At 39.3% G+C, this 19222-nt stretch overlaps 2 protein-coding genes across 2 annotated transcripts in view; both read left to right on the forward strand.

The window, feature by feature from the left end:
• The first annotated feature begins 583 nt into the window (after window positions 1-583).
• Window positions 584-7040, forward strand: DUSP12 (dual specificity phosphatase 12). Its single transcript, XM_069547001.1, has 6 exons — window positions 584-1148; window positions 2066-2179; window positions 2268-2386; window positions 3177-3273; window positions 3581-3767; window positions 6634-7040. Exons 1-6 carry the CDS (start codon window positions 805-807, stop codon window positions 6808-6810), a joined length of 1038 nt encoding a protein of 345 aa, XP_069403102.1. The 5' UTR covers window positions 584-804; the 3' UTR covers window positions 6811-7040.
• A 6218-nt stretch (window positions 7041-13258) lies between these two features.
• Window positions 13259-19222, forward strand: part of ATF6 (activating transcription factor 6) — a 246416-nt gene continuing 240452 nt past the window's right edge. The window contains exon 1 of the mRNA XM_069546978.2: window positions 13259-13463. Within this exon, the coding sequence (XP_069403079.2) occupies window positions 13259-13463 (205 nt within the window). The remainder of the gene's footprint in view (window positions 13464-19222) is intronic.

Raw genomic sequence — 19222 nt, forward strand, 5'->3', positions numbered from 1 at the left:
CTCTGATGCTGGGAGGGATTGCGGGTAGGAGAAGGGGACGACAGAGGATGAGATGGCTGGATGGCATCAACGACTCAATGGACATGAGTTTGAGTGAACTCCAGGAGTTGGTGATAGACAGGGAGGCCTGGCGTGCTGCAATTCATGGGGTCGCAAAGAGCTGGACATGGCTGAGCGACTGAAGTAAACATTGTCTTAAGACCTGCATTTCCCAAAATTATACAGTTCATGATTGAGTAATAAACTCAATTTATTTAAAACTACACTTGGATTCTTGGTGGTCTTTGAGTGCACTGGCACAAAACCATGGGATCAATATTTTCAAATATACAGAATAATATACACCAACAAGAAGTCACATACCAATAAAAAAAAAGGGGGGGTGCAAAAAGAAAAAAAAGTAAAAAGTCACTAGAGAACTACAAACAAATGGTTTCATACGTACTGTAAAAGTGTTGTATTTCAAATGTATAAGACTATGGTACTGATTCAGTTGGTGGCACCATCATTTCAACTTGAATCAATTTTCTGCTTCCGCAGAAATGTAGTAAAATCTCAACACTAAGAGCCTGACAAACCCTGTAGGTACTTGCGTCGGCGATCGGAAGCCGGTGGAATGGGGTTTAGCTCCGCCCAGGCCGAAGCCCCGTCACCTTCCCCAGTAAATCCGCGTTCCTGCGGTCGACGAAATCCTCCGAGGCAGGAGCGGCGCAACTCAGACCGGCTGGTCCGACAATAAGGACGTTCTAGCCGATTGCCTACTCGGTGGTAGGGCCCGCCGCAGCCCGGCCTCCGGGCGCCGCCATGTTGGAGGCGCAGGACGGGAGCCATGGCTGCGAGCACCAGATTAGCGGCCAGAGCCGGGCCGGTTCTGCCAGGAACATGCTGGAAGTGCGTCCGGGGCTGTTCTTGGGTGGAGCCGCGGCCGTCGCGGAGCCAGACCACCTGAGGGAGGCGGGCGTCACGGCAGTGCTGACGGTGGACTCGGAGGAGCCTAACTTCAAAACGGGGGCTGGGGTCGAGGGTCTACGGAGTCTCTTCGTGCCAGCGCTGGACAGACCCGAGACCGACCTGCTCAGTCATCTGGACCGCTGTGTGGCCTTCATCGTCCAGGCTCGCGCCGAGGGCCGCGCGGTGCTGGTGCACTGGTGAGTGGTCGGGTCCGTGGGGAGAGCGACCCGCCACGCTTCTACCCTGGCCCACCTCACCCTTTCCCTCCCAGGGCCCAGAAGAGGACCACAGGGCTGTCGGGCCGCTAGGACCTCCACCCTCTTGCGTAGGCTTGTGTCAGAGAGAGGAGTGGGCAGGACACGGTCCCTTGACGACGCGCAGGCTTTTCATTCATTTTGTTTGTGTTGGTTCATTCTGCAGCCGCTGAGTTTTCGAGGGTAGGAGGAATCTTCAGATAAATGACTAAGTCTCTACATCTAAAGAGTTTAAATCTCTTCTCGAGTAGCCAGACACATACTGAGGAAATGCAGACTAGGATGCGAGGTGTGTAGTAAGAGAGATTATTGTAATAGAGGTTAAGGTTATTCAAACTTCAGAGGGAGAACAGGCTGTTTTCATTGTTTTTGTTTGAGGCAGGCGTGGCCGATGTAGGGGAGATTTGGGGAGAGAAAATTTGATTAGTACGTAGCAGTGGCAGAAAGAGTGTAATTACGTTTACGCTTACTGAGTCAGCAATTTTATAGCCAGCCTTTGTTATAAATATTACATAAAGAACATAAGGTAGTGATAAAATAGAAGTTTGGGACCAGATCTCCAGGGCCTTTAAAACCAAGAGCAAAAGAGTTTAGATTTGTTCTGAAGCCATTATAAGATGTTAAAAAATTAGTGTAATTATTTTTCAGTAGGTAATGCATTCACATGGTACAGAATTAAAAATGAATAAGGAAATAAAGGAATACTTCTTTTGTACAGCAGTAGTATTTCAGAGGCAAAGGATTTACTTGACTAGAAGAAGCAGACGAGAAGTGGACCCCAAACTTTACCATTTATAGGGGGTGGGTTTTTTTGTTTTTGTAATTGTTGCTGTTTGATATTTTAAAGGTTTCTTTTTCAGTCATGCAGGGGTCAGTCGAAGTGTGACTGTCATAACCGCTTTTATAATGAAGACTGACCAGCTTACCTTTGAAAAAGCCTATGAAAACCTTAAGTCTGTCAAGCCAGAGGCCAAGTGAGTTACTTGTTACAGTAATAATTCTGCTTTTGTGATGCAGTTTTATTTAAAGAAAATTTAACTCTGTATCTGTTTGCCCTTACAGGATGAATGAGGGGTTTGAGTGGCAACTGAAATTATACCAGGCAATGGGCTGTGAAGTAGATACCTCCAGTGCAGTTTATAAACAATATCGTTTACAAAAGGTTACAGAGAAGTATCCAGGTAAGTAATAATTGGCAGTATGTATTCAGTCCTTTGTGGGTGTCCCTGGTGGCTCAGCCTGGGTAAAGGATCCGCCCGCAATGTGGTAGACCTGGATTCCATCCCTGGGTTGGGAAGATCGCCTGGAGGAGGTCATCACAACCTACTCCAGTATTCTTGCTTTTGGAAATCCCATGGACTGAGGAGCCTGGTGGGCTGTATAGTCCATGGGGTTGCCAAGAGTCAGACACAACTGAGCAACTAAGCACAGCACATTCAGTCTTTTCTAGATGTAGTTTACTCTGACGCTAGATGCTTCAGGTGCATTATTTCACTTTTGAAGCAGGTACTTTTATTTCATTTTGAAACCACGGTTTAGCAAGAAATAGGTTGTTCAGGGTCACGTGGTTTGTAAATGGCTGGCTCGAATTTGAAGTCAGGCAGTCTGTGCCTGGAAGCCAAGGGCTGCATTGCTGTGCTCTCCCACCTCGTCCTCATTGCTCAACAGGGGAGACTTTTTTTAATTTTTGAGATTAGCATTTTGTTGTTTAGTTGCTAAGTTGTGTCTGATTCTCTTGTGACCCCATGGACTGGCTCCTCTGTCCATGGGATTTCCCAGGCAAGGATACTGGAGTGGGTTGCCATTTCCTTCTTCCGGGGATCTTCCCAACCTATGGATCGAACCTGCGTCTTCTGTATTGGCATGTGGATTCTTTACCACTGAGCAACTTGCCTCAATTTGACACAAACTGAATTTTGTCTGAAAATGCAGAGTTGATTTTGACAAATGGATACATTTTATGTTACGTAGAATTGCAGAACTTACCTCAAGAACTCTTTGCTGTTGACCCATCTGCCATTTCACAAGGATTGAAAGATGGGGGTCTCTACAAATGTAGAAAGTGCAGGTAAAATATTTTGTATCCTCTGGAGATTTTACTTTGTCTCAGTAGAAAAGTACTGAAAGTTTCAGTTTCTTAAAATCTTGTAGGAAGAATTTGTTTAATGGAATAATACAGAAATTTCATATTCAGATCTGGTTTCAAGAAGAATATGAATGCTTAAAAGTTACCTGGTTACTTGTAGAGATTATCAAAAATTAAAACAGTATAATCATTGTTATATTAACTTGCTGTCTAAGAAATAGTGCACTTTTAATTTATTTTTCCATCCTTTTGGAAATCATTAATGTTTTTGTTTGTTTGGGAGTTGCAGGCGATCTTTATTTAGAAGTTCTAGCATTTTGGATCATAATGAAGGAAGTGGTCCTACAGCCTTTGCCCACAAGAGGATGACAGCATCCCCCGTGCTTTCCACAGGGAGTCAGGCTCAGTGTACATCTTACTTCATTGAACCTGTACAGTGGATGGAATCCACTTTGTTGGGAGTGATGGATGGACAGGTGAGAACACATTTTACTTTCTTTAGTTTTATTATGTCATCTGTGTTTTGTTCCTTCTTTCATTTTAAACCATACTTTAACTAGTGTTTTACTCCATCTTAACTGCTTTCTTTCTAAAGATTATATCTTTGTAGTATAGGCAAGATTCTATCAAAGATAAATAAAAACCAAGTGATCTAAAATAATGATCCATTTTTTGGTTGAGAGCTTTTGGTCTCAGTTAATTCCTTTTAAGTCTATTGTTTATATTTTTTTAAATTAAGACAAATTAGAAAATATTTAGCAAAACTTGAGCTTTGTAAGAAGTAGAGAAAATCATGGATTTTAAAATTAGATTTAAAATTTCTTCTTAATCTTCCTTTTTTCTCCTTTGGCTCTTTGTATCTCTGTTTTCTTGATTCTTTTAGTTTTATACGTTTGTTACGAGATTCTTTTTCATTTCTTACTAATTCTAAAGAATGCAGCTCATATGAGCATCCTGTGACAGCTACAACTCTTTTAGGTTTACTTGATATTAATGTAAAGATATTCTTAATCTAAGATGTAATGATGTTTAAAGATTATCTAAGTTTGTATAGTGAGTTTTTAGGAAACTCTCACTATTTCATTTGAAGAATACAATAATTTTATAAAATGGAACAGATATATATATTCACATTTTATATAGGAGGAAACTTAATCTACATTAGTTAATGTCTTGCCTAGAAGGGGGTACCCTATATTCAAACCCATGTTTTCAGATGCTGCTGGTTTATTGAGATATAATTCACTTGCCATATAATTCACCCATGGAAAGTGTACAGTTCAGTGGTTTTTAGTATGTTCACAGGTTTTAGAATCTGTCACCATTTTTATCGCTACCAAATAAACCTTGTACAGAAGTCAGTTCCTACTCTTGATACTATCTGTTGAAGTCCACTTTATCTGTTTTTTCTTTTGTGGCTTATGTTTTTGCCCTGCTGTTTTTATTTATCTTGGTTGCCTCTTGTGGTTTGTGGGATCCTGGTTTGCTGACCAGGGATTGAACCCTGGCCCTCAGCAGTGAAAGCGTGGAGTCTTAACCATTGGATGCCCAGAGAATTCCCTTGCTGCTTTTATTTAATCTGGGAAGCACCCAAGATAAAGGCATTTATTCTATTTTTTTGTGAAATATTCTAGGTCACATATGTGCATACTTATTTGTAAATTTATTTTCGTATAGAATATATACCTAAAAGTGGAATTCCTGGCTTGAAGAGTGTACATTTTTAAATATTACTAATATTCTGGGCTGACCTTAACAGTGCCCACACAAATTTGCCTTTCACTAGCGTTGAATGCATTTACTCATTTCCCCATACGTTTGGCGTATGGATATTATAAAATCAGTAAGGTTTTGCCTGTCGATGAGATAAAATTCATTAATCCTAAGGTGTCTTAATTTGAATCTCTATGACTACTGCTGAGACCAACATCTTTATCTACTTATCAGGCATTTATACTTTGTTTTGCAGGAAATTTCCTTCATCTTCTTGGTGCATTTCCATGGGTTTTGTCTTTTTCTAAGGAATTCAGGAGCTGTTTCTGTAGTCTAGTGTTACACATAATGCAGGTGTTTCCTCCAGTCTGTTGCTTATCTCAGCTTTGAGATACACAGTTTTTTTTTTTCAGTTTATTGAGATATAATTGATATACAGCATTGTGTAAGTTGAAGATGTAAAAAAAAAAATAAGTTGAAGGTGTACAGCACAAGTGGCCTAACATACATATATTATGAACATGGTTTTTTAAAATTATGGTAAAATAGTCATAACATAAATTTACCATTTTAACTATTTTTAGTGTGTAATTCAGTAGTATTGAGAATGTTCACATTGTGCAACCATCACCACCATCTTCCCCAGTTGAAATGCCATACCCATTAAACACTAATCCCCCACCGCCTCCTCCCCAGTACCTGGCAACCACTGTTCTACTCTCTGCTTTTATGAATATGACTCCTCCAGGTGCCTTATAAATTTGTGGCTGGCTTATTGCACTTGGCATAAGGTCCCAAGGTTCATCCATGTTGGAGCGTGTGTCAGAGTTTCCTTCCTTTTTAATGCTGAATAGTATTCCATTTTATGTGTATACCACATTTTGTTTGTCTACTCAGCTATCCACGGATATCTGGGTTGCGCCCTCCCTTTGGGTATTGGGAATAATGCTGCTATGAACATGGGTATACAAATGTCTGTTTGGGTCCCTGCTTTTATTTCTTTTGAGTATATACCCAGAATTGGAATTACTGGATCATACAGTAATTCTGTGTTTAATTGTTTTGAGGAATATGGTATTTTTGTCAAACTAAAAACTTGTAGATATTTGTGTAATCAATTTTAGTTCTGAGTTTTATGTACAGACTTTCTTTATAGCTGGTTTAAAGATAAACACACAATATGGTGTGTGGATAATGAAAGATTTCTCTGTTTCACCTTGTTTATGATGAGTGTATGTAAAGTGTGGATCAGGTATGCTCATGTTACTGTGCTGTTTGCTTGAAACGCTCTAGTCTTAGTACTCGCTAATTAGAAACAACAATTTAAGTCTTTAGGTAAAAAAAAAAAAAGTCACCATATATGCCACAGTCATGAAACCTTCTATTTCATGCCTCAGTCTTCACTTTTCTCCTTTCATTCTAGAATTAATCTATTCCTTCTCTATACTCCCAGAGTACAATGTAAACTTAACAATTATTGTAGTTTACTATCCATTACATTTCATCTCACTGATTAGATCATGAACTCCATGAAGCTGTGAGCCATGTCTTTCCATGATCTGTGTTACCAAAGAATTACTTGTTTTATATAAAAGTGAAAGAAAAAGTAACATGTCTGTTTTCTTTTAGCTTCTCTGCCCCAAATGCAATGCCAAGTTGGGTTCTTTCAACTGGTATGGTGAACAGTGCTCCTGTGGCAGATGGATAGCACCCGCTTTTCAAATACATAAGAGCAGAGTGGATGAAACGAGAATGCTGCCGGTTTGGGGATCACAAACAAGAAAAACAGGAACTTGTTACATTTGATGACGTGCTGATATGTGCTACTCTTCCTTATTGGCATCCGTGGCAGATTGTGTAGTTTTTAGGCCATTAACATTTCATTTGCAACATGAGAAGATAAAATCATTTGATGTTACTTAGAAATTATACATTATCAGCTTCTTATACTGTCTAAGTAGATTACTTTGTATAGAAGTCAGAACTTTTTAATCATGTAAATTATACTTTGATATTAAAATCTTCTATAACCTGGATACTTTCCTTATTTCATATGTATTAAAAGTTGTGATTTTTTTTCTGATCTTTTAAAAAATTTTTTAATTGGAGGAAAATTGCTTTACAATCTTGTGTTGGTTTCTGCTGTAGAAAAATGCAAATCATCCATAATTACACATATGTTGCTTCCTTAAAGTTGTGATTTTTGGAATGTTAGTTTGAATTCCTCAGTTCTAGATGGACAGAATAATGTCCGAAAACTTAAAACTGTCATATTTAAGTGACATCCTTTTATTTCTAGAAATGTAAAGCAAATTTGCTTGGATGTGTTTTGACATTTTCTTTTAAGGGACATTAGTAAAGCTACCTGAGTCTGGATTTTTCTTGGAAATGTAGAAGGAAAGGACATCAGTAAAATGCTGACTAAAATGTCTTTCTATTTTTGTTCTGGAATCCCAGTTATCTGAGTTTTTAGAAAAACATGTTTAAGATACTTCTGGAAGTAGTCTGCTTAAAGAAATATATTAATGTTAGGTATGTTTCTAATGATGAAGAAAATTAAATGTGGAGTAACTGCATATCAATCCCCTTTTTAGCCTGGTGTGTTAGAGTATTGGGAAAGGGAAATAGGTCCAGATTAGCTTTTTAATGTGCTCTCTGGAGACTAGAATTTATTTTACTCATTGATAATAGTTAGAATCTAAACACCTGATTAGATGTTTGAACATTTACATGAGATCAGAATTAACTAATAAAGTAGTCCATGTTCTTAATACATATTGCATATCTTCACATGTGAGTGTATCTATATGTACATAAACACCAACATGGAAGTTACTTTACATGCAAAGAAATGTGAAGCACCATCCTCTTTAAAAGGGTGGGACTGTTACAATTGACTCTTGAGAGTATCTCAGAATAGGACATGGAGACTTTGGCAACTTTCATTTAATACATTTTTCTTAGGAGAAAAAATTTCTCCATTTCTGTCTTAGCTTTCATAATAGCTGTTTACCTCTTTACTTTGTAATGTTTTCCAGAAAGATTATTTTTTTAATAATTAGGTTGAACCTTTGCCTCTTTGTAGGTAAAAAGTAGTTGAGTAGCAGCAGTTTCATACTGTTCAAGTCACCTATCCATGACACTGTGGCATTTGACACACAAAATTACATAGATTTTACTTGAATTTATAATTGTCAATTCAGTAAATAGTTACTAAGCACCTGTTGTGTGCAATTTGTTGATATATTGAACAAACTAGATAAAACCTCTGCCTTGTAATTTACATTGTTGCCAGGGGAATTGACAAAATAGTATCTTTTTCGAATGATAATTAGTATTTGCCAGTGAGGAATCGTTTTTGGATACATGACTATTCTTAATGTAAATTTTGAAATTTTGTGAAACATCCTCTAAGCAAGATTTTCAGATTTAAAGTCTTTCAGGGTTTTGTTTTTTTCTTTTTTGGCAGGGGGTGGGGGATAGATAGAAAATCCATTATGCCTTTGTTCTCAAAGAAGAATTCTTTTTAATATTTAGGAATACCAGTGTAAAACATTTGAATTTACACATTTGTTGAAAACAGCAATATTAACCTTATTTCAGAGGCAGTGTGGTACAGTGAAAACAGTACTGAAGTAGAATTATTAGAGAGTGCCTCTAATCTGGCTCCACTGATCACCATCTTCTTGGAAGTGAGCAGGTCTTTTGAAAATTGAGTCATTTTTCGTCTTCACCAAATGCTGCTGCTAAGTTGTTTCAGTTGTGTCTGACTGTGTGACCCCATAGACGGCAGCCCACCAGGCTCCCTGTCCCTGGGATTCTCCAGGCAAGAACACTGATTGGGTTGCCATTTCCTTCTCCAATTCATGAAAGTGAAAAGTGAAAGTGAAGTCGCTCAGTTGTGTCCGACTCATAGGGACCCCATGGACTGCAGCCTACCAGGCTTCAGCCATGGAATTTTCCAGGCAAGAGCACTGGAGTAGGGTGCCATTGCCTTTTCTGCTTCACGAAATGAGATTAATATACTCTCTGCTCTCCTGACAGGGTTGTTTGAAAGGATATTTGCGTTAGTTTTAATTCGTTTTTACCTAAAATAGAGATATTGATAGGATCCACATCTGAGTTTTTCCGAGGATTTTTGTGATACAATGCTGACAACTTTATATAGTGCCTAGCCACTAGCAGTCAACAGTTTCTCTTAAAATAGCTGCAATTAATTGAGGACTTTGTGTCAGTCACTATCCTAAACACTTAATGTATATTTAATCCTCAAAACAGCTCTGAGATAGACCCTATTCCCATTTTGCAGTCATAACCGGCTCAGGAAGATTGTCACTTCCTCAAAAGTTACATAGCTATCTAGTGAACCTAGATTAGAAGTAAGATTTGACTTACTCCAAAATCTGATCTTTTAACCTCTATATTTATTGTTTGAGTTCACTGTTCAGGGTGACATTTGTCTTGAAGGTACACTGAAAATGTCAATCAGATTGTAAAATCTAATAGTACTGATGAAATGCAGTTTTTAACTAAGCTACAAATTCACTAGTCAGGCATTCTACCAACATTGGCAGGATTCAGACAGTACAAAATTGAAGTTTACATTCTATTTATCTTAATATTTAGAACTTAAAGCTACTAAGCTATTAAAATATTTTAATCTCTTATCTTGACAAATACATCTTCATAATGACCTAGAAGATGTTTGAATTTAGAATTCTCTGACTCTGGAAGTTTCGTGACAAAATATAGCAATGCAGTGAGTTGGCTCCTACCCACAGATTGCCCCTCTTCCCCTACCCCTGGATTTGTCCATGGGGACCCTGTGCATATGTATTATTTGGACTCCTAACCTCACATTTCTAAGACTCCTGGCATACACTGCTGTCATAGTTCTTAGGAGGTCAGAGGCCTGAGCAAGGCGTGGAGCTATTTGTGTATCAGAAGTGTGTCTGGAGGGGGTATATGTCCTGGCTGTGCACATCACTTTGGCATCATGGATTCTTAACCTGTGGGAAGAGACATTACCAGATGCCAGAGTAGAGTTCTAGGTATGGATCTAGACATGAAAGTCTTTGAAATCTTATTTCTCTGCCAAGGGTTTAAGTTGAAAGCAAATGAATTAAGTTATTTGATAACATTCAACAGGTATGATTTAAAAAGATCTACAAACAGCATATTTCTTAATGAACATTGATGTTTCTTTTAAAAAATGTCTCCAAAGAAAAGATTTTGCAGAAACAAATGAAAAAACAAAAACCCCAAACCTATCAAACCTCTAGATATTAGAATCAGGAATCTCACCAAGTGAAAAAATTTACAGGACAAATGATATTTTTGTTTTCTTCTGGCCCTGCACAGTGGAATCTTAGTTCCCCAACCAGGGACTGAACCCAAACCACAGCAGTGAAAGTGCTCGGTGGTGGAAAATGCAGAGTCCCAGCCACTGGACTGCCAGGAGTTCCTCCAAATGAAGACTTAAGAATTCCCCAGATTCTTTTGTTTGCTTGAAAATTTCCATAGTAAAGTTTAATTTTAAAATGATATGTTCCCCCTGTGGCTCAGATGTAAAGAATCTGCCTGCAATGCAGGAGACCTGGGTTGGATCCCTGGGTTGGGAGGATCTCCTGGAGAAGGGAAAGGCTACCCACTCTAGTACTATGGCCTGGAGAATTCCATGGACTGTATAGTCCATGGGGTCGCAAAGAATTGGACACGACTAAGCAACTTTCACTTCATCTAAAATGATGTTAAATAAAAACTAGATTTAAAAATGTTAATGTTTACATACAAGAAGTCTTTCTACACAGAAAATCCTAGAGGATTTACAGTAAGGAGGATATAGCTCCATGGTTGAGCATTTGACTGCACATAATTCAGTAAGGTTTTTGAATACAAAATTGCTGTAAAAAGTCAATAGTGTTACAATATGTCAGCAATAACTGAATTAATTTTTTTTTAAAAAAAGGATGTGTAAAATGAAACTAAAAATATGGCAAGAAAAATTCCCTCAGGAGAGGGATGGATTTCTTATGCAATATACAAATAGCAGAGATCATTAACAAAAGATTGATAAATCTGACTACATTGAAATTAAAACCTAGAGGACATAAATCCCATAAACAAAGACAAATGTCAACCTCAGAGAAAGTATTTGCTACATATACACGGGTTAAATGTACACATGACTGAGAGAAAGAAAATCCAGTAGGAAATTTTATGAAAGATATGAATGGGCAATTTACAGAAGAAATAGAGTTTAATGAATATGAGAAGATGTACCACCTCTTTAATTGTCAGGGAAATGTAAATTATAGTCACACCCTTCATAGGCAAAAAATAAAAGCCTGATTACATCTAGCAGTGAGAATTCATCACTGCTAATGACAGTGTAAATTGGTATTATTTGGCAAATATTTGGTACTCCTACTTCATGAGCCAGCAAGTACCTTAAAAGACATTCTTGCATATCTGCACAAGGGTACCCACACCAGGATATATTTTGTGTGACAGTAAAATGTTGAAACCTTCCAAATGTCCATCAGTAGGGAAATGAAAAAATTTATGGAAATGCCATATAACAGTTAAAACATATAAAAAAATAATGTTGAATGAGAAAAGTGACTTGGAGAAGACTAGTGCTAAACATTTATGTAAATTAAAATACCCCCAAACAACACTGTATGTATCTATACACATATTTAAACATAACACTAGACTTTAATGGTTACCATAAAATTCGTAATGGAAGTTGTCTGTGGACGAAGGGAAAAGAAGCAGAGGAAAACAACGTAGCTCAGCTTAATCTGCAATGTTTAATTTCTTATGAAAAACCTGAAGTGAAAATGGAAATTGTTTACGTTTCTTTATTCTTGGCGGTAAGCACACAAAGTTTGGTTTGTATTATTATTATATAAACTTGAATAAAAAATAAAAAAAATTAAAACCCGAAAACTTGCTGGAGTTGTCACAGCGATTTTCTTAAAAAAAAAAAAAAAAGACTAATGTATGTGGTGGATATTGAAGATTCTTGGTGATTTTCGTTTTTGTGGCAATTTTTGAATTTGCAGTTGGGTGAGAGTAAAAACCTTATAAATTTCACCTGATATGAAAAATGATTAGTTAGCCGATGACAGAAAGAATCACCTTTAATGTAAGATAATTCTGTGATTTTTTTTTCGGGGTTTGCGTCCCAGGGCGATTCTGTATATTCCGGATTGTGTAATCTGTAGTAATCATCCAGCCAAGAGGAGTTTTGTGGATTCTGGGAAGCGCTTGTTTTGTTTAGTAACCGAGGGAAAGATTCCACTTGGTCCTAGAGGTATACGTGTTCTTTTTTCCCTTTTTGTAATATTGTGGTGGCTTTTGCCACAATATTCACATGAGTCAGCCATGGGTGTAGATGTGTTCCCATTCTGACCCTCCCTCCCACCTCCCTCCCCATCCCATCCCTCAGGGTCATCCCAGTGCACCAGCCCTGAGCACCCTGTCTCATGCATCAAAGAACATACGTGTCCTTAAGGTGGAGGCTTTTATTAAATATTCAACCGCTGAAATGCTTTAAAAAGAAATTTTAAGTAGCGGTGTTGAAACTCTTTCATCAAACTGAGTTAGAGTTTGTGGTGTAGGTGGATTTTTTAAAACAAAATCGATCCATACGTTTTAGTAGTAAAAAGACTGGGAATTTACATTATTACAGGTCTTAGGGTAAGGTCTCGAGGACTCCCTCTGCTAGGTGCTAGGCTTTGGAAATGTATATTTAAGGCGGTGAGCTGATTTTTATTTTTGGAAAGTTCATCTTTTATATTTATTGTGTTTAAATTTGCTTAAGTAAAAGTAAGCTTTCTAGAAGTACGATTCATAGTATTTTTGCTTATCTCAGATGCTGTGCCAGTAGAGGGGAAGCTCTAACGAATGTGGAAAAGTAGTTGTGCATTTTTCTTCCACACATTTGTGTATATGGAGAATTTTTACACTCATAGTGAGTTACTAAAATTAAACCAGATTTACTTTCTTAGTCTTTAAATTTTGTTTTGATATATATCTCCACTGTGGAATGAAAGGGGACGATGTTCAGAATGGGTTTTTCCCCATTTCTCAAAATATTATCCATATATTTTATTTAACCGACGTAGTGTTTGCGTCTTTCTTTTTTCCTTAAAACAGCAGAACAGAAAATGCCGAAAATTCCAAAAGGGAAAAAAATACTTGCCCAGCGATTTGTTTAAAACTAGCTCAGGCTCTGACGTCCCTCATGCGGCAGAAGCAGTTTGTCTCCAATCGGCCACCGTCGCGTCAGCGTTACGGAGTAGTTTGTCCGTTCGCCGCCGCCGTCCCAGGACTAGTCACCGAGTTACTGGGCAGGGGAACGTGTGTTTCGGGGGAGCCGGCTGGCGTTGCCGGCACCATGGAGTCACCTTTTAGTCCGGGACTCCCTCACCGGCCGGATGAAGACTGGGGTGAGTGGGATCTGAGACTGTGTCAGCGGGGGCTCCAGGTTTCTTCCTCCCTGCTTCCGCGCCCTCTCGGTGACAGGTGTGGACGAATCCTGTCGGGGAAGCGAGGGTCACTCATCGCTTCCGTCCGTGGTCCTAGGAGAGTATAGCAGAACCTGTCGGTGTCTGTCCTGGCGACATGAGTGTAAAATACTGCCTGACTGGAATTACTATCTTGTTTGGCTGTTTCCTCTGGGAAAGTACCAGGTGATGATTTGGTGCGGCGAATACGACGTCATTAGGAAGCTTAGGGCAGGATGGCCGTGACCACCAAAAAGGCTGCAAGGTTTATTCTCAGAGTGTGCGATGTGGGCGATGCTTGCCGTGGAATGTTTGTGCGTGTATGTACACGTTTGATTTGTCTGAAAGAAGACAGACCTTTTCTGAGCTTCCACTATTGATCGAGGCTGATGTCCATATTGGCAGAGAAGCGAAGCACCCTGGCACCTGACTTCAGGTTGCTGTTCATCTACACCTAACGCTTATAAATGGATATAATCCTGATTGCTCTCCGGATACAATTCCGAATTTGCTTGTTATGGATATTTTGTTTGGCTTTGTGGCAGGAAGAGTAGGAATGGAATGTAGTCGAAATAAGAGTAGAGAAGCTTTATCATCCAGTTTGTTTAAAGAAAGCTTGTCCTTACCTTATAAGGATAGTAATCTTCTTACCTTAGCAGAGTAGTACTTACACTGTTCTTGAGCTTCAGTGTGAATTTGGGGTTGTGTACTTCCCTGAATGAGTCCTTTAGCAAACCTAAAACCTACACCATTCATCACCTTTAAAATTTGGGGGAAATACAGACTGACCGTCTTTTCATTGGACCATCATTGTCAGTAGCAAGAGTGTAATCTCAATTCTCTTTGTTGAACTGAAGTTCTCGTTTGATTTTCCAAGGGCAGAACTTCTCTTAAATTATATACTGTTAGAGATTTATTTCAATCCTTGGTAGATTTTCTGAGTTGTTGGAAAAACTAGACTGTCTCTTATAAGAGTGTACTTGTAGTGTAAGTAGTATAAGCCTAGTATAATCTTATACAGTATAAGCCTACTGTATTTGGCTTGGGAAAATATATTTGGCTTTGGAAAATATATTCCTATTACAATAGGAACAATTGTCATTTATTAAACATTTTGTGTGAGGTGCTCTGCTAAGCTCTTAGATGCACAGATAAGGAAACTGAAGCTGAGAGAAAATGAATGCTCAAAGTCTTATAACTAGTGAGTGTCAGAAGCAGGATAAGAACTACGTTTGTCTACCTCCAAAGCCTGTTAACTTAGTCACTATTTTATATTGCTTTCCTAAATTATTTCTGCACATTTGATTCTTACCAAGATACCCCCAGTTATTAATGAATCTAGTATATTGGATAGTTAGGATCTATTTTCTCAGCTAGTCAACTATTATATGATCATGATGTTTCTTAAACTATAACTGTGGGATACTTCCTGATAGCATTATTATATTTTCTGATACTCAGGCTGCATTTTCTTGACTAATTTTATCTGTTGACTCCTACTCTTAATGTTCTTTAACAGATCATTCAGTTCTTTGTAGTAGGTTCACTGACTCAGCTCGGGTGTCTTGCCCTGCCCCTCCCTGAATATGCCATTTCCCATGGTTTTCCAAGCTTGTCTTTTGACACTGTTAAATCTCCTAATTGAACGTTTTGCTTCTGATTCCTCAGGTGTTCAGTAAGTAGTATAGGTTTTGCAGGTGCTGGAGTGAAAGGTTACTTTCTGCTAGCATTTCTCAGTAGAATGTGGGTTCTTTTTCTGGGAGTTGCCATTTTGGGTGTTCAGGTACTTCACTGATTTGATTTTTTTCCTATGTTAGAAGCTGCTGCTGCTGCTGCTGCTAAGTCGCTTCAGTCGTGTCTGATTCTGTGCAACCCCATTGACGGCAGCCCACCAGGCTTCCCTGTCCCTGGGATTCTCCAGGCAAGAACACTGGAGTGGGTTGCCATTTCCTTCTCCAATGCATGAAAGTGAAAAGTGAAAGTGAAGTCGCTCAGTCGTGTCCCACTCTTAGCAACCCCATGAACTGCGGCCCACCAGGCTCCTCCATCCATGGGATTTTCCAGGCAAGAGTGCTGGAGTGGGATGCCATTGCCTTCTCCCAGTCGTTCCCACTAGAGGGCACAAAAATTCTCTAAGCCAAGCTAGCCAGTTAAAATTTTAAAATCAGATCATGTAATTAGAACTTGTGACTCTAACAACTTTGAATAATTAAAAATGGCTTACTCAGAACAGCCTGTGACAAGATGTGCATATTCCTTTGATGTTGGGTAATGAAGTTTAGAGAGGCCTTGTCAGTGTTTTCTGTACAGGTCTAGACAGTAAATGTTTTGGGCTTTTGTGATCATGCGGTCTCTGTCCCAGCTCCTCAGTTCTGCTAGTTGCTGTATGAAAGCAGCCATGGGCAGTATAAACTGAGCATGGCCCCGCTCCAGAACAAATTTATTTATGGATGCTGAAATTCTATTTCAGTGTAATTACTTTTAAATACTTGATAGAACTTGTTTTTAGTACAGTTTTAGATTTACAGAATAATTGAGGGGTTAGTACAGAGTTTCCCCACCCCCAAGTTTCCCTTATTGGTGGCATCTTGCATTAATGGAGTATATTTGGTACAGTTCATGGGCCAGTCGGAGAAGGCAATGGCACCCCACTCCAGTACTCTTGTCTGGAAAATCCCATGGACAGAGGAGCCTGGTAGGCTGCAGTCCATGGGGTCACTAAGAGTCGGAAATGACTGAACGACTTCCCTTTCACTTTTCACTTTCATGCATTGGAGAAGGAAATGGCAACCCACTCCAGTGTTCTTGCCTGGAGAATCCAGGGACGGGGGAGCCTGGTGGGCTGCCGTCTATGGGGTCACACAGAGTCAGACATGACTGAAGCGACTTAGCAGCAGCAGTAGCAGCATGGGCCAGTATTGATATATCATCATTAACTAAAGTCCATAGTTTATATTAAGATTCACTCTGTTCATTCTGTGTTGTTTTTTTTTTTGTTTTTGAGTTGCTAAGTCATATCCACCTCTTTGCAGCACCATGGACTATAGCATGCCAGATTCCTCTGCCCTGCACGGCGTCAGAGTTTGCTCAGATCCATGTCCATTGAGTCAGTGTTGCTCTCTAACCATCTCATGGTCTGCCACCCGCTTTTCCTTTTGCCTTCAATCTTTCCAAGCATCAGGGTCTTTCCAGTGAGTTGGCTTTTCATATCAGGTGGCCAAAATATCAGAGTTTCAGCTTCAGCAACAGTCCCTCCAATGAATATTCAGGGTTCATTTCCTTTAGGATTGACTGGTTTGATCTCCTTGCAGTCCAAGGAACTCTCAAGAGTCTTCTCTAGCACCGTAATTCAAAATCATCAATTTTTTTCGTGCTCAGCCTTCTTTATGACCCATCTCACGCATCCATATGTGACTGCTGGAAAAACCATAACTTTCACTTTATGGATTTCTGTTGGCAAAGTGATGTCTCTGCTTTTTAATACACTGTCTTGGTTGTTATAGGTTTCCTTCCAAGGAACAAGCGTCTCTTACTTTCATGGCTGTAGCTACCATCTGTAATGATTTTGGATCCCAAGAAAAGGAAATCTATCATTACTTCCTGTTTATGCCCTTCTGTTTGCCATGAAGTGATGGGATCGGATGCCATGATCTTAGTTTTTTTAATGTTGAGTTTCAAGCCAGCTTTTTCATTCTCCTCTTTCATCCTCGTTAAGAGGCTCTTTAGTTCTTCTTCACTTTCTGCCATTGGTGTCATATGCATATCTGAAGTTGTTGATATTTTTCCTGGGAATCTTGATTCCAACTTGTGATTCATCCAGCCTGGCATTTCCCATGATGTATTCTGCATAGAAATTAAATAAGCAGGATGGCAATATACAGCCTTACACTCCTTTCCGAATTTTGAACTAGTTGGTTGTTCCATGTCCAGTTATAACTGTTCCTTCTTGACCTATATACAGATTTCTCAGGAGGCAGGTTAGGTGGTCTGGTATTCCCATCTCCTTAAGAATTTTCCACAGTTGTGATCCACGCAGTCAAAGGCTCTCACATAGTCAATGAAGCAGATGTTTTTCTGAAAGTCCCTTGCTTTCTCTGTGTTCGTTCTGTGGGTTTTGACAAATGCATAATGTCAGTATCTACCATTATAATATCATATGAAGTAGTTATGCTGCCCTAAAAAAATTCCCTGTGCTCCACTTATTTATCTCTGCCTCCTTCCTCCAAAGCCCTCTACAGCCACTGATCTTTCCACTGTCTCCTAGTTTTGCCTTTTGCAGAATGTCATATTATTGGAATGATACAGTATGTAGCATTTTCAAATTGGCTTCTTTCATTTAGCAAAATGCATTTAAGATCCCTCTGTCTTTTAGTGGCCTGATAGCTCATTTCTTTTCAGCACTGAATAGTATTCCATTTTGTGGATGTACCACAGTGTCTTTTGGGCTCCCATAACAAAATACCTAGGTAGCTTAAACAATACAAATTTGTTTTCTGACAGTTCTGGAGGCCGAAGTCCCACTTCAGGTGCCAGCATGGCCAAGTTCTGGTGAGACCTCTCTTCCTGACTTAAAGACAGCCATCTTTATGCTGTGTCCTCACAAGGCAGAGGGGTGGAAGGGGAAGGAAGGAGGGAAGGAGAGAGAGAGGTAGGTAGATAGCTCTAGCTCTTAGTTTTATGAGGCCACAGTTCTAGCAGATTAGGGCCCCACACTTGTACCCTCATTTAAGCTTGATTACCTCCTAAATACCACCCTACCTCTGGATGCAGTCATATCGGGGGCTTCAGCTTATAAATTTCGGGGGAACACGGTTTGGTTCAAGGCATACAGTTTGTTTATCCATTTACCTGCAGAAAAACAGTTTGGTTGCTTTCAAATGTTGGCAGTTATATATAAACCTGCTATAAATATTCATGTGCAGCTTTTTTTTTTTTTTGCTGTGCCGTGGAGCTTGTGGGATCTCAGTTCCCTCGTTAGGGACTGAACCCACGCCATGGCTATGAAAGTGCTGATTCCTAACCACCAGACCAGGGAGCTCCCACACACAGCTTTTTATGTGGACATACATTTTCATATCATTTGGATGAATACCAAGGAGCATGATGACTGGATCACACAGTAAGAGTATGTCCAGTTTTGTAAGAAGCTCTCAACCTGTCTTCCAGAGTGGTTATGCCATTTTGCATTCCTGCCAGTAGTGAATGGATACTCCTGTTGCTCCAGTCCTTGCTAACACTTGGTTGTTGCCAGTGTTTCAGGTTTTAGCTATTCTAATAGATGTATAGTGGCATCTCATTATTTTAGTTTGTAGTTCCCTGATAACATGTGATGTGGAGCATCTTTTCATAAATTGTGTTTGTCATTTGTATATCTTTCCTCTTCTCTTTCCTTCCTACCTCCCTTACTCTCTCCTTCTTTTTCTTACATTTGCGCAAAAGTCACTTGTTTTTTGACCACGTATAAGATATATGTACCAAGATCAGAAGCTTTGTTCTGCCACTGTGGTTTCTTTGATAACTTCAGCGTCTTCTGTGAAAGTTCTCCTTGCCTTCCTGTGTTGACCAATACCTGACACCCCTGATCACACTTTTCCCCTGAAGTCCTACTGAATGGTTGCTGTTTTCATTCTCAAAACCGTTGCACCAGTAGGGTCTCTGAAGGTGGATTAGCTGTCTTTCTTGTTCTTCATTGCTGCTTTTTG

The sequence above is a fragment of the Ovis canadensis genome, chromosome 1 (genome assembly GCF_042477335.2).
Source record: "Ovis canadensis isolate MfBH-ARS-UI-01 breed Bighorn chromosome 1, ARS-UI_OviCan_v2, whole genome shotgun sequence".
NCBI classification, from domain to species: Eukaryota; Metazoa; Chordata; class Mammalia; order Artiodactyla; family Bovidae; genus Ovis; species Ovis canadensis.